The 14,357-nt window shown below is 48.0% G+C and overlaps 1 protein-coding gene across 33 annotated transcripts in view; it reads left to right on the plus strand.

The window, feature by feature from the left end:
- The window catches only part of CACNA1C (calcium voltage-gated channel subunit alpha1 C), a 562,813-nt gene that overhangs the window by 431,913 nt on the left and 116,543 nt on the right, over nt 1–14,357 (plus strand). For 19 of the 33 annotated variants that reach the window (XM_045588416.1, XM_045588426.1, XM_045588425.1 and 16 more), the window contains exons 10-11: nt 4,325–4,415; nt 11,591–11,617. In XM_045588416.1, coding sequence (XP_045444372.1) covers nt 4,325–4,415; nt 11,591–11,617 — 118 coding nt within the window. Of the gene's footprint in view, nt 1–1,892; nt 1,968–4,324; nt 4,416–11,590; nt 11,618–14,357 lie in introns of all 33 variants that reach the window. The other 14 variants (XM_045588407.1, XM_045588403.1, XM_045588401.1 and 11 more) reach the window with 2 other exon arrangements.

Below are 14,357 nucleotides of genomic sequence, written 5' to 3' on the forward strand. Positions count from 1 at the left end.
ATCATTAATTGGTTGCCTCTTGCACATCCCCCATTGGGGATAGAGCCTACAGCCCAGGCATATGCCCTGACCAGGAATCAAACCATGACTTCTGGTTTATAGGTTGACACTCAACCATTGAGCCACCCTGGCTGGACAAGGTAGATGATTTAAATGCTCTTCCAATCACTCACCAACTTTGCCTGCATGAGAGACCAACCCTGATCAAATTCAATGATTTTATCAAGCTTTTTCTCTTGTTTTGAAAGTTATCATACAGTTATTTCTGAAGTTGAACAAGATGGGACAATATTGATGCCAAAGCCAAAAGGTGGATGATGCTTCCATATAATAGGTCACAATGTTCTTGGCTTTTCATCATTGGTCAAGGTTCCTGTCCCCCCACCTCCACCCCAGACAACTGGGTGAACAGAGACTTGGTGACTGGCAGCCTCAGTTTACCCTCTCTGAATAGAAGACTCCTCATGAGATGTTCACTTGAGTGATTTTATTCTAAACTGAGACATATCTTCTTTTCCAGAAAGCAGCCAAGTGTCACAGACCTTCCAGAAGTCATTCATGTCAGCTCCTAACTCTCAATGCTTTTTTCAAATGGGATTTTTTAGAAGTTAAAATGCTACAAGTTATGAAGTTTCTGCTTATTTCAAGTTTTATCTTTTAAATATTTGTTTGGGAAATGGACCTTTACCTAGATTAAAATAAGCCTGACCCTTGTCTGTCATGAGCCAGTCTTCAGAATTCTCACTAACAAAGAGCATTCAAGGATGTTCGCTGAACATCATCCAACTTTTGAGGCAGGGGGACGAGATAAAGAAGCATCTAAGTTTGGATTGACTTTCCCTTCGTGTCTTTTCCTGGAATGGATGAGGCCACCCATTCATTCCTCATCAGGATGCTGCTTCTGTCCAGGAGTGGTTGGGGATTTCCTGCCTCACTAGTCATCAGTGACGATGCCTCACTCCCCTCTCATCCCTAGCACCCCACTTGGCACCATTAATGCCAGTTCTATCAAAGGTGTGGGAAAGCTCTCTTTCTTGGAAATTAGCTAATGCATTTGATATCCAGATCTCAGAGTCCATTGCAGAATACAGAACTCTCCCTGTTCCACTTGCAACAATCAGTGTCTTCACACTCTCACCAGCACCCTCTCATCAACTACAGCCCAGGCCCGAGAGAAGCTCACATAATTCTTTCTTTTATAAAAACCACCTCAAAAGACAACCCATTGACAATTGAGCAACTTCTTTGCTTGTTTAAACCCATTAAAAACTGATATATATATTTTTGGGATGTGATCAGGTCTGTGGCACTTGGTAGGTCTTTACTGAATGGCATTGAATGATTGAATTGGACAAAGGAGCAAGTAGATCCACAGTTGCTTTCTACCTGCATGTGTCCTGGTTTTAAGTGGTGATGGAGCCCTGGAACCTAATACAGGTGGTGGAGGGTGCTGTTGGGTGGGGGTGAAGGAGGACACCAATGCTATGGTTTGATTTTAGCAGTTACCACTAGAGCCTGTACAAGGGCACCTTCCACAGAAGTCAACTGGGATGCATGGTGACCCCTCCCTGGAAGCCCTCTCCTCAAAGCCACTAACCAGACACACCAGTTAGACTGAAGCCTCTGCTGCAGTAATTCCTTCTCCCCAATGTCTGTCATTTGTTTTGTGTCATTAGTTCATGTGATTTGGGGGTTTGGTTCTATTTTATTATGTGTTATTATTTGTTTTGGTTTATTGATTTTTACAATTTTCAGTTTATTTTTGGAGAAGAAATTGATGTTCTTTGTGAAAGCTGAGTTCTTTGTTTCTTTCTTTTGCCCGTGGCTGACTGCATGCTCGCTATTGATGTCTTGTTCCTGGTTCTTGAAAATGACCATCTTGTCTGTGAAAGAAGGAGCTGCAGCAGGCTTGCTTGATCAGAAGAAAGGGAAGTTTGCTTGGTTTAGTCACTCCACAGAAACCCATGGTAACGTTCCCTGTGCTCTGTGTGTTAATGTGTGTTGCTACATACTGAACTGGATGGGAGGGTATTTTTCTTGATGGCTTGTGATGCTGTGGTCATGTGTGTTCATATGTGTGTGTATATATTTGTATGTATGTTTGTGTTTTTGTAAGGGGTGGAACTCTATCTCACAGCTACTGCCTTGTCATCTCTTTGTATGAAGTCAGCAGATATAATAGTCAGCAGCTAGTCCTTGATGGAATCTTTCCTTTGGGTAGTGTCAGCCAAGATTAAGGTCACTGTAAATGCAATCTTGGAACTGGTACAGGCGGTGCCTTGATTTAGAAGATAATTTGGTTCTTCCTAGTGCCCAGGCCTGCCTACTCCTAATTTGGTTGTCTTTCTATGCCCAGCACCACCACCATCACTCCACTTGACACCTAAGGGGCTCTCTGGGATAAGCATGTCATGGAAAGTCAGAGAGATTTCTGTATACAGCTCAGCTCTTTAAATAATGATGTCAGAAGAGTTAAAGGAACCTCAGTAAGAAATATCTGAAGAGAGATGGATTAAAAGACTGAAAGCTCTTCTATTATATTACTTCTTCACTAATGTGGATGGACTAAGGAATTCTCAAAATCTTACCTTTCCAGTTCCCAGGGCTAAAACCATCCCTGAGGTCTGGCCTTGCTCTCCAGCTCCCTCAGGCCTTGGGCTCCAAGGAGAGTAAAAGTGCTGTGAGTTTCAACACTATCCTTTGGCTATTCACCATGTTCTGATGATGTCCCCATAGCCCGATTTGGCTTTAAGAACCCCATCTGGTCCTAGAGTGTAGGAAAGAGAGTTGGTCAACATGGGGACCATCTAATGAGCATGGTACAGAGGGTCTGACTTGTGCTCCAGTCCAAATCCCACCCCAAACTGTGTGACCTTGGGCATTGGTCCCTTCCTTAGACCTCATTTTCCTGTCCTGTGAGGTAAAGGGGACAAGTTAGAGCCAGATAATGTCTAAAGTTCCATCCAGCTCCAAGTGTCTATAAAATGGCATCTAGATTTCCTACTACCCAACTTTATTGAAAATGAGCCCTAATGAGGATAGGTTGCTCAGATGTGACAGTCAAGCACATGGTAAGTCATGGGCTTTCTCTTTGTATCTTCGGTGGTCTTGAACTGAGTTTCTTCCCACTCGCCCATCTTGTGTTCATCCACAAGAAAAGAAGTGGGAAATCCATATAACAGTAGAAGTCTTTTCCTGGGCGGTTGTGGCCCGATGGGGACTTGTCACATGGTGCCACATCACCTGATGCCACACCCTCACTAATGCAGATTCTCTGGCTGCTGAGGGCTACTGGTTTTCTCCCCACATGAGGAGTTGTGTCCTGCAAGGAGAGCTGAACCAGGAGCCATGCTGTGAACAAAGGGTAGTAGAAGGTAGAAAATAAATCTCTTGAGTTACATTTTTACTTGTAGTAAAAAATAATAATGAAAGAAATGGCTCCTTCTAAACCATCAAATGTGTTCCAAGGAGAAAACTCCTGCTGGTTTCAAAGCTCAGCCCCCGCCACCTCAGGGAGAGACTGGAGATGGCCAGTAGGTCAGCGCTGGTGGAAGTAGATGGTTGATATACTGAGTCAGCCTGTGGAGTGGGAATGTCCTGGCTGGGCTGCTGGAAGGGAGACTGGGTACCTGCAGCCGAGCATCAGGCCACAGTAGGCTCCGTGTGGCGGCTCCTCCTTCCTGAGGGCTGCAGTGCCAGTTTGCGTCTCAGTGCATGGTCCGCTCAGCTCTCTGTGGCAGGTACTGTCCCAGATAGAAACGCCGCAGCACCTCCTATGCACAACAGAAAGGGGGATTTCCTCTAAATCTACCGAGCAGTTCATGCAGGCGGCAGAAATGCCTTTTCTACAAACAAGCAGGACTCTATGTTTGGGAATGGAACCCTTAGAATTGGTGGGAAAAGGTAAGAGAAATAAAATATTTTTCTAGAAAGATCACCTTTTATGGCAAGTAGTGGATACAAATGGAAAAGCTTGCACAGCTTCTCTGAGGATGTCAAGTTGAGGGTGGAGAAAGGTTCAATGGTGAGTGTTTCGACCATGTCCTATAGGGTAAATGATCTGACCGCCAGGTTCCTTCCACATTCTCACTGTTTAGAGTGTCTGCAGCAACATGACCTACCCTCGATAAGCAGCAGGCATATAACTCCCTCATGAAAATCCTGAACAGTGCAGGGCCTCAGCCTGCTCCCAGCAGCACCCCCACCCTCACCAGTGGGTGCTGTTGGCTCTCCTCCTGAGCCTGCGATACTGCACACTATTGCTCTTCTCTCCTCTTCTTCTCCCGCCCTCATGCCTTGTTCTGCATCCCTTTGACTCTTGCAGTGAGCATGCCCACAAGCGAGACGGAGTCTGTCAACACTGAGAACGTGGCTGGCGGTGACATCGAGGGAGAAAGCTGTGGGGCCAGGCTGGCGTGAGTAGGCACTTCCAGGGAGCACAGGGGCTGGGCTTTTCTGGGGGTAGGGGAGGAGGAGAGGGGTGTGGGGCGGTGGGGAAGCTGTGTCCTTAAGTCAGGATGGGGCAAGGAAAGCTCATCACTGCAGGGGATGGCGCTGGGGGAGGGGGCAGAGGTCAGAGCACAGCAGGAAGCAAAAACCTGCTCAGGGAGCCAGAGCAGAGGGCTGGGGAAAGTACAGCCCTAGGTTGGTATTGAGTCTAAATCGAGACCGCTCCTCAATTGGATACTGAGCTCCTTTCCCTCACATCCGAGAAATACAGAGAGCGTGTGGGGGGTTGAGGGTGGCTCTGAAGCCTCTCTCTTCCCAGCCCCTCACCACTTTCACAAGAGAAGGCTGTTAGGCCTCTGGGGCCGCTCACCTTTCTTCGTTCTGATAAAAGTGACCTGGAAGGAAAGCATAAGAAAATAAGGAGGGAATGATAAACATGGTCCATGTCTGCCTCTCCAGGTTACTCATTAGTGAGTTTCTAAACTCACCTGTGCTCAGTCTAGACTGCGCTGGCTCCGCTAACACCAGCCCCAGCCTGCATGTCCAGGACTTCCCTTCCCCTGGACAAGCCCCAGAGCAGACTTGGGCCTGGGATGGGGCGGGGCCAGGTGTGACAGAAACAGCTCGCAGGTGAATTATCACACTCACCCATCATAGTTCACTCTTTAAAATGGAAACTGGACAATGTGCCCCTCAAAAAAAAGAAGAAGGGGAAAATGGTTTACCTACTAAAAATAAGTAATCTGCTGGTTTCATTACTACGTAGTGTCTTAGAAAGCAGAGTTCAAAGGTTAAAGGCGTATTCTTCAGGGGTCGCAGTGACCCTGAGCATGAGGCCTCCTCGGGGCAGAAGGGGCTTCACTGTGGGAAGTGGGGACACCTCCTCTGCCTGGGAGGCACAGGAGCTGTCAGCTCCACGGGACACTGAGAGGCACTGAGAGAGAAGGCGCCGAGAGGATCTTCTCAGATAAAACGAGTTTCTAAACCACTCCCTCACGCTTTTTCTCTGAAGTGGCGCAGTAGCCACATCCTCCTTAAAAAGTTAGTCTAAACACAAGAATGACCCCTGAGCCAAAAAGAAGGGACTGGAGGCCCAGACACAGGCAGCCCTGTGACCTCTGTCTCCGGGTTCGCGGGGCCTCCCGAGTCACTCGCTGTGACAGCGGCAGCGGGAGTCTGCACCGCAGGTTTCTCAGCATTGCTGGGGAGCGCTTCTCGTCCAAATGTTGTTAAAATATGGTGCTAATTATGTCTTAAGCTGCAATTTAAGCCTTTTTTCCTTCTCTTCTTTTGGAATCGTACAAAACAAGCAATTGCTTGTCTAACGTGGGCCCAGTCAGCCACACTAGAGCAAGGCAGAGAGCAAGCCTTCGAAATCCCTCCACACTAGGCTTTTCTGAGGTCTTGACCCCAAGGGGGCAAAGAGAAGGTGGTTAAGGACCCTACAACTCCAGATTGGGGGCATAGCCCAGGCACAGGCCAGGAGGGACGGCCATTGGAGAGCTGAGCTCTGTTGGAAGAACACGATGACCCCCACAGAGAGAGCTGGCAGTCCCTCTGGTGCAGCATTGCCTTGAGGACAGGCTCTGCAGCCTTCAAGAGCTCTGTAGAAACGGTCCACATTTATATACCTACGCTGTGCGTGTAAAATATCTGGTCACAGTACCGGACTTATAACATGTACTTAATAAATTATGGTCTTTCCCCATCTCTCACCTCCCCACCTCCCTCAGACAATGATGGAAGGAGGCTTTGTGGTGGAAGAGGCAGCATGAGGATAGGCCAGCGCCTGAGAGTGGGTGGTGGTGCGGAGGCAGTGAGAGGCTAGTTGTGAAGGAAGATGAGGTCTGGGCAAGGATTTACATGTAGTGAGAGGCTGAGATAAAGATGGTTACTGAGGGGCAGTGACAGAGAGAAAGGACCTGCAATATGATATTTGAAGAGAGAAGGCAGGAGGGAGGATAAGTGATGCAGAGGAAGGAGCCATCAAAGTTTGGAGCCAGAACCTTATAAGGATGCTGAAGTGCCCTGTGAAGCAGGCCAAGTCGAGGGACCACACAGGCAGCAGAATATGGAGGTCTAAGGTCCAGTTCTGGCTCTGGGCAGGGAGGAGTCACACGTTTGAGGTTATCAGGATAAAAACTATTCCTGAGTTCATAGATCAGAGTTGTTCTTAGGAGAATGGAGGCAAAACCTTGGGACACAGGCACATAGAAGAATAAGAACAAGGTGAAGTGGTGTTAGGGGTACAGATATTAGCAGTTGCTTGGAAACCACTGGAGGAAGAATTTCAAGACACAGCCACCCATCTGTACACTCTGTCAGTAGTGTGCCGGGTGTGGATCTAGCAATGGTGATGCACATCAGTCAGTAGAGCAAATTGACACCCTCTCACTAGAGCTCATAATCTGGTGTGAATTTGACATTCATAAGTAAATAAACCATTAACATTGGAGTAAGTGTTAAGAAGGAAGAGTAGCTGGAGTTTGTGCTTAATGACAGGGAGGGACTTGACTTAGACTAGCAGGTTGGGAACAGCTGCTGGGGGGTGAGGGGGAGGAGGGAGATAAAATTTCAGCTCCGAACTGAAGAGCTGAAGATGCATTACAAAGGTGAAGAATTTTCCAGTCAGAGGCAGCAATGCATGTCAAGGCCCTGGAGTGGAAGAACTGAGAGAAGGCCAGCTTGGACAGTGCAACCGAAGATGGAGATAAGGCTGGAGATGGGGCAGGGACTGGGAGACCCCTTGATGGCCCTGGTCTTTGTCATAAGACTGTGAGAAATCATGGGAAGAGGAGCTGGTTGATTGGTTAGGTTTGCATTCTTGACAGGCCACTTTAGAAAAGAAAGTTTAGGAGTGGGGCCCATGGGGAAGCAGCACACATATGCACAGGCCTCCCTGGCAGTTACCCGCAGGTGAGATGATGGAGGGGCAGGCTGGAGTCACATGTGGGGATGGAAAGGAGTGGAGGACTCTGTGCTCTGTGCGGTGGGCGCTGAGTCTCAGAGTGGAAAGGGGGTGGAAATGAGCCAGCACAGAGCACTGACTCCACCAGTGGGGCCATGGAAGGGAGAGAGGAGAGTAAGATCCTAGAAAGAGGGAACTTGTTTCATCATAGTAGAGATGATCTTTAAGGCAAAAAAGAAGTCCGGGAGAATGGAGGGGCTAAAGGCTCTGGAATGGAAATGGGAGCACCTACTTAAGAAGCGGTAGTTGACTTCAAAGACAGTATGAGACACCAGATTCACACAGGAAGAAGGAGCTCCTGTACCTCTGGGACTCACCAGGAGATGGGAGTCCTGTGGTCCAGCACTGATCTGCCCTACCCCTCAGCTGGCACTTCTGCTCTGAGTCTCGATCTCCTCCTCTAGGAAAGGAAGGGCTGACCGATGGTGTCTCGGGGTGCTCTCAGCAGAGGCCAGGGGTCCTGGGAACCACTGCAGGGCTAGAACAGGAAACCACTTTCGTCTCTTTCACATATTGGGCTTCCATGTAAGATTTCTGGAATAAAACACCCTATGACTTGATATTTGTGGACCATAGATCCAGCTCTCAAAGCCAACAATCCTATAAAGAATATAGAATCAGAAACGGGCTCTGCTGAAGCGAGTCAGTGATAGGAGTCATAGCAAATGATTTGTCAGCAACTCCCAGAAAGTGAGCGTTAGGTGTCTAGGCACCTGCAGGACAGGACATTCAAACTAGTGAGTCACCAAGACGTCACAAACAGATTGCTGAGCAGTGCGAATCCGCAGTGGAGACTGACATCATAAATGTGCAATTGGCCTGCAGAACTATTTGACATAGTTTTGGTAGGCTCTTTGGCCTGAGGGCAGCACTGAAAACATGACAGTGGTATGAACCAGGGTGGAGTTTGCCAAGCGGACCCAGCAGAAGACCCAGGAGTGGGGACTCTGCATGGTGTAGAGGGCAGCCCTTACGTGACCATGGAGCCAAGCTGAGAACTGGATGTGAAGTGTGCATTGACCTGGGAGCCCTGGAAGAGTGAGTGGTTGGGAAGACCCAGTGAGGGCAAAGAGGGTTCAGTGAGAGAGCAAGAGGGGTGATAGAGAAGGAGACGCTGGCCAGGGATGGGGAGCAACTGCTTTCAGTTCCTACTCGCTCCAGTCCTAACAGCCATGGGAGGTGTTGCAGCTACAGAGGTGAGGAGGCAGTCAGATGTGTGTCAGCCTGGATAGCGACTCCAATGCCCTCTGATTCATGTTAAAGGCAAACTGGGGCAATTCTGGCAAATGCTACTTCACACAACAGGGAGTAAACATATGGTGCTCATTACTCTAAGAAGGGGAGAGAAGCTGAAGATATAAATAGCTCCTAAGAAGTTCAAATATTCATCAAATAATGACAAATGCAACTTGAGTAACTTAGCAAAACAGAGTATTGGAGTTTTCTCCAATTTTGAACTTCGATATCAAAGAAAATCATAGTTTCCTAGAAGGCTTCTCTTGGAAGCCTGGGCAGAGAAAATATCTTGGATTGGGTGTACCCCAAGTCAAATCCACTGGAACTGTTCTGGTGGTCTTACATGTAAATTCTAACTTTCCTCACCTCCCTGCTCTTTAAGAATCAACTTCAAATGCTAGATAGGGTTTTTAGGATAGGATGGGATGGGATGGCATGGCATGGCATGGCATGGCATGGCATGGCATGGAATGATGGGAAAAGCCATCAAGCTTTCTGAACAAGCTGTGTATACCTCATTGGGGTTTGAAGAAGCTGGAGGCTCTACTGTTCAGTAGGAGGAAGCATTTGCCACATGAGAAACAGCCCAGGGTATGGAGTGGTACACCCTGGCTTACTCACCTAGGGGACCAGTGTGACCAGCTTTCCAAACCCTAAGCCGGTGGTTACCTCCGAAGAGGTGAAAGGCTGAAGAGCAATGGGGTCCTTGTGTTTTTGTGGAGTGAGTCCCACTGTCCACTCACACCTATCAGGGAGAACGGAGACATCAAGGCACTTGGGCTTTATAAGACTTCTAACCTCAGCTCTCCAAGGGCTGGGTCTCCCTGGGTCTCACACACATGCCGCTGGAACAGCACTCTCCCTTCTCAAGTGCAAACACTTCTTAGGTAATATTGTGCTTAGAAGGGGATGAATGATTCAGACTCAGAAAGCCTGAAATTAAGCTCACAATCCCCCGAAACAGCAACAACACGAAAATCAGTCTCAAAGTGTGGTCCAGGGTTATACATGGGAACATGTAACTAAGTGGAAAAGAAAGTCCTGCTCCATTTCCTCCTCCTCAGAATGTGCCAGAATGCCACGTGAGGACCCATAGCTGATGACCATGCCTGAGCTCAGGCCTGACCTTCATTTCCAAGTCACCCAGCCCCAATCCTCCCCTGTGTCCAATCCCCAGAGTCACTTCCTTGGGAGATGTGAACATTCAGGTTTCGGTTTCCATACATGGTGAATTTAAGAACCTTATTTTCTTATGACTCCCTTGAACTGCCAGAGAGAGCCTTGTGGGGAAGGGGCTGTGGTCTGTACTGACGGGCACTGCAGAGGGTCATGGAGACGTTTCAGAAAGAAGGCCGAAGGCTGGCCAATTCTAGGGACAAAGCCTCGGAGATCATGATCATCTGCATTGGCTTCTGCAAGAGTGAGAACTGCCCAAAAGCAAGCCCGGGAAAGGCTAAAGGTGCCACACTCAGCCCAGCCCTGCTGGAGAACAGAGCGCCCTGGACGCCCTGCCACCCAATTAGCACCTGGAAAACATTTGTTTCCCCATTAAACTGTGACTCTAAATAAAATGCTGCCCAGGCTCCCTCTCCCCCTCCCACACGCTTTGTTAACATGTGATTAAACCCTCCAGCCCTGGCAGGCAGTCTTCGGAGGCGGGAAAAGGTTATTAGCTAACGGTTCAGAGCAGTAAAGGCACTTGGCTCAGATTCTCGGTGCCCCAGAGATATAATTATCTCATGCTCGATGGCTTTGCCACCTGTCACATCTTCTGGTTTAATTTTTTTAAATAAAAGACAATGAGAGGGGTTGTTTTCTTGCTATGCGACAGAGCGTGCTTTGTGCTGAGCTGCATGACACAGGCCTGCAGCAGTTGCCTCGCAAGTCCCTGCTCCTGTTTTCTCTTGGCATCTTTCTGTCTCTCCTGCTCTCTCCATCCCTTTTGCCACCTCCAACTTGCATTTTGTGTCTCTCTGTGCATCCACCTGCAAGCTCTCCAGCGTTTGTTTGCTCCCTGGACACCAAGCCTTTCTGACCCATTGCCTTCAAGTTTTTGTCTCAAGTGCTTACACTGTCCCTCTCCCTCTCTCTCCATATGTTTATCTCCCTTCCTTCCTCTCTTTTTCCTTCTCTCTTCTCCCATCCTGCCTCCATCCAACTCCCCTGAACTCCCATATGTGAACTAGGTGGTCTCAGGACCTCCTTGAAGGTTCACCTTTCAACAGACCCTCCCATACAGTGACCCCAAGTCAGCCAGCAGTACACCTGCCCGGTGCTCCTGTCCAGAGTCCCCCAGGCTTCAGGGCTGCACCTGGCTGCCAGCATGCTGCTTTCTCCTCGGGGCCCATGGATTCCTTTAGGCCCTGGTTGCTGCCCTCGCCAAGACTGTAATGCGTTTCAGTGCCCAGCTGGCTCTTGTGCTCCTCTTCACTTCATAGCCAGTGTTGGCCAGGCTCCTGTTCAGATGGCAGTGGGGTCTCCCCAATGTGGATCTGCCATGGCCTCTGGCTGGTGAGACCCTCCACCTGCTGGAGAGACTTCCCTGTCCTGTACGGCCCTTCCCAAGGTGCCTCCCTGTCCTGTAAAGCCCTTCCCACGGTGCAGCTTTCTAACATACTGTCTGACCTGACCTCATGGAACCTCGTGGTAGATGCTGGTTATCTGAGAGAACGGGGCTCTCTCGCTCCACTCAGAAGAAACTGGATTTGTAGACTTGTCAGTGGGACAGGCCTCAGTCTCCACATTCAAACACACAAGCACACCAGAAGATGCTCACAAATAGGTTCTCTCTTCAGAGTTGTTCTAAGTCACAGCACACATGATCGGGTCCCCACAGATAGTCAGCAAGGGACATCGACTTCCCTGGCATGGCTGAACACCTTTGAAATGGGAGGAAACATGTGTGTCATCTGCTAAAGTCCCCCTTTTCTCTTTCAGCCACCGGATCTCCAAGTCGAAGTTCAGGTAAGTGCAGTACATGCGGCTCTTCCTTCCCTCTGCAAGCCAGCTCTATCCCAGTGCCCTTCCAGGGGGTGGACGAGTCGGGAGTGTTCTTCAAAGGAGGAACAGCCTGCTTTTGTATGGCTGTCAAGAAGAGGTTTGGGGTTATATCAAGCAAATAATCCAGGGGTTGATATGTGTTGAATTATCTTTATCCATCAGGCTTTTTGGCAGTGCCATCCCAAGGAAGCTGTGAAGCCTAGTGTGCCGCCTCCCTTATAAGATGAAATCTAGTTAAAATCACTGTCACGTGGTTGTTTGCTGCTGCTCTGATGCTTCGGGTCCAGGGAGCACAGTGAGATATGAGCTTCAAGGGTTTGGGAAGCACACAGGATCACCACACGGCTGGCTCAGAACTTTCCACAGGGACTATGGTCTTCAGCTCCCTCTGCCTTTCCCATCTCACCTTCCTCACACCCCTGCACATAACCTTTGTTCCAACCCATGGAACTTGCATTTACTGGAATGTTCCCTGTCCTCTCATACATCAGGGCCTTTGCCTAGAACCTCTCTTCTACCTGAATCACTGTGTCCCCAGGTCTTTATTTGGAGAACTCGGACTTCTTAAGAGCTTCAAGTGTCAAACTGCAAAAATGTCTGCAAACTCCCCAAGGGAAGTTATTCGCCTCCCTCCATTCCCACAGTGCTTTGCTCATAACTCTATCACAGCACTTACCATACTACACCAGTTATTGGCTCACAGGCCTGTTGCCTTCCATAGGTTCTGCATGCTCCAGAGGTATTACTTCCAGGGAGTAGCTGAGTGCCAGCCCAGTGGTAGGCTGTTCGCACATGTGTATACTAAGGTGCAAGAAAAATGTGTCTGCACTTCCTGGTGTCTGATTGTGGCAGCCAGTACTGAATGGAAGAATACAGGAGAAGAGCAAGGAAATACAGGGGAAAATGGAGAGAGAACTTTTGCAACTCAGAAGTAACCTTGTAGACAGTGAAGAGCCTGTTTTACTCCGGAAAAAAAAAAATTTTTCTCTAAATTTTGAGTTTTACAAAGATCAAAACATTCCTGATCGTTTACTCAGTTTAACAATGACAAATAATGGAAGTTGAGCTTAAAAACTGGCCTACTCTATTTGCAAAACTGAATATACAAAGTTACAGTTTATTTAAAAGAAATATTAGAACAGAGCTTTTAGGGAAAATTCTGCAAATTAGTGACTTATAATATTAGGAATTAGTTACAATAAGGAATTTTGCAACATTTGGGACTTACTGTCCAGAATAGGGTTTAAATAGTTATGGAACAAATGATTCAGAAAGTCTTATGCAATTTGAAGGGATTTATCAGATAACCTGTTGGAGCTTCCAGATCTCCATTTTGCAGAGTTCTGAAGTGGGTCCCATGGGGTTTCTAGAATTTTGGAGGACTATCTGCCCCATGTTCAGTGAAATGTGCCTCCAATGTTTTCTTTACTTCTTCTGTCCCAGGAGCATCAAGGCACCCATATTTGTCCCCATCTCTAATAGTCCATTTTTAAGTTACTTAGATATAAAATAATTTAATTTAATGATTTTTCTGTGTTGCTTGTCCTGTAGCCACTAGAAAAAGCCTGAAGTGTCCATCATTTTGACGTTATCTAATATTCTTGTCAAAAATTATGGGCCAAGCAAACTCTCAGGAGCACGGCCTTCTCACACCCTCCCTCTTCCCTGGGTCTCAAGAGCCCTAAGGCCCAACGCTTGTCTCCAAGGAGCTTGTCTCCAGCCTGTAAGAGCTTGTAAGATGGACGGCGTGTACTGTGAGTCTACAACAAAGTGCAAGACAGCCCCTTCCCCTAAGCACTGCTGATCCCATTGGAGATACATGCAGTGCCAGATAACTGGGAAGGCGTTTCCTGTGGGAACCATTTCTGGCCCCTCTGTGACTGGCTAGGATGCCCATTGATGTGCTCTGTTGACCCACCTTGGCACTAGTCACGTCTGTGATTGCTTGCTGAGTGCTCTGTGCACAACATGGGTTTTATGCAGACAGAGGCCGTGTCTATCATGCTAACTGTTGAATATCTAGTGCCTGGCCCACGTAGGTGTTCAGTAAGTACTTCTTGGATATATAACCAAACAGTGATGCTGACAATGAGTCTGACAGGAGTTCTAAGCCTGAGAAGACTAGAAAAGTACTCCAGGGAGATGCTGGGACGGATATGACATAGAAAGGGAGGGGTTGGCCGTGGGGTCACAGTCCATGTGGAAAGGCCAGAGCAGGGCGCATCCTGGGAAGAGGTGAGGATCTGAGGTGAGTGAGCAGAAATTTCCTAGGGGAATACAGTGGAGCAGAAGTGGGTTAGACACAGTCATAGACATCCTTCTCTCCTAGGTCTACATATGGAAAGTTCTATATCTAGAGAAAATGACTTTCCCAGTTAATGCGAAGGGAACGTAAACAGGCAGGCACATTTCTCCTCCCTGTTTTATCATTTAATTTCTATATCCTCCAGGCATATGTAAACACAAATAAATTCACACATTCTAATAAACCATTGCATTTATTATACACTAGGAAGCGTTGCCAGGAAACCAGTTGTCAAGCAAAGCTATATTTTGAAGAGTGGGAGGTGTATAATTATCTTTAAATACTTTCTCGGGTTAGTAATTACCCCACCCCCACCCCAGCTCAAATCCACGTGACTCTCGTGAATGGCTGTGCAGGGGAACCGCACGACTTAGGGATTCCACCTGCCCATGGCAGCCT

This window comes from Pipistrellus kuhlii, unplaced genomic scaffold (genome assembly GCF_014108245.1).
Source record: "Pipistrellus kuhlii isolate mPipKuh1 unplaced genomic scaffold, mPipKuh1.p scaffold_m20_p_3, whole genome shotgun sequence".
NCBI classification, from domain to species: domain Eukaryota; kingdom Metazoa; phylum Chordata; class Mammalia; order Chiroptera; family Vespertilionidae; genus Pipistrellus; species Pipistrellus kuhlii.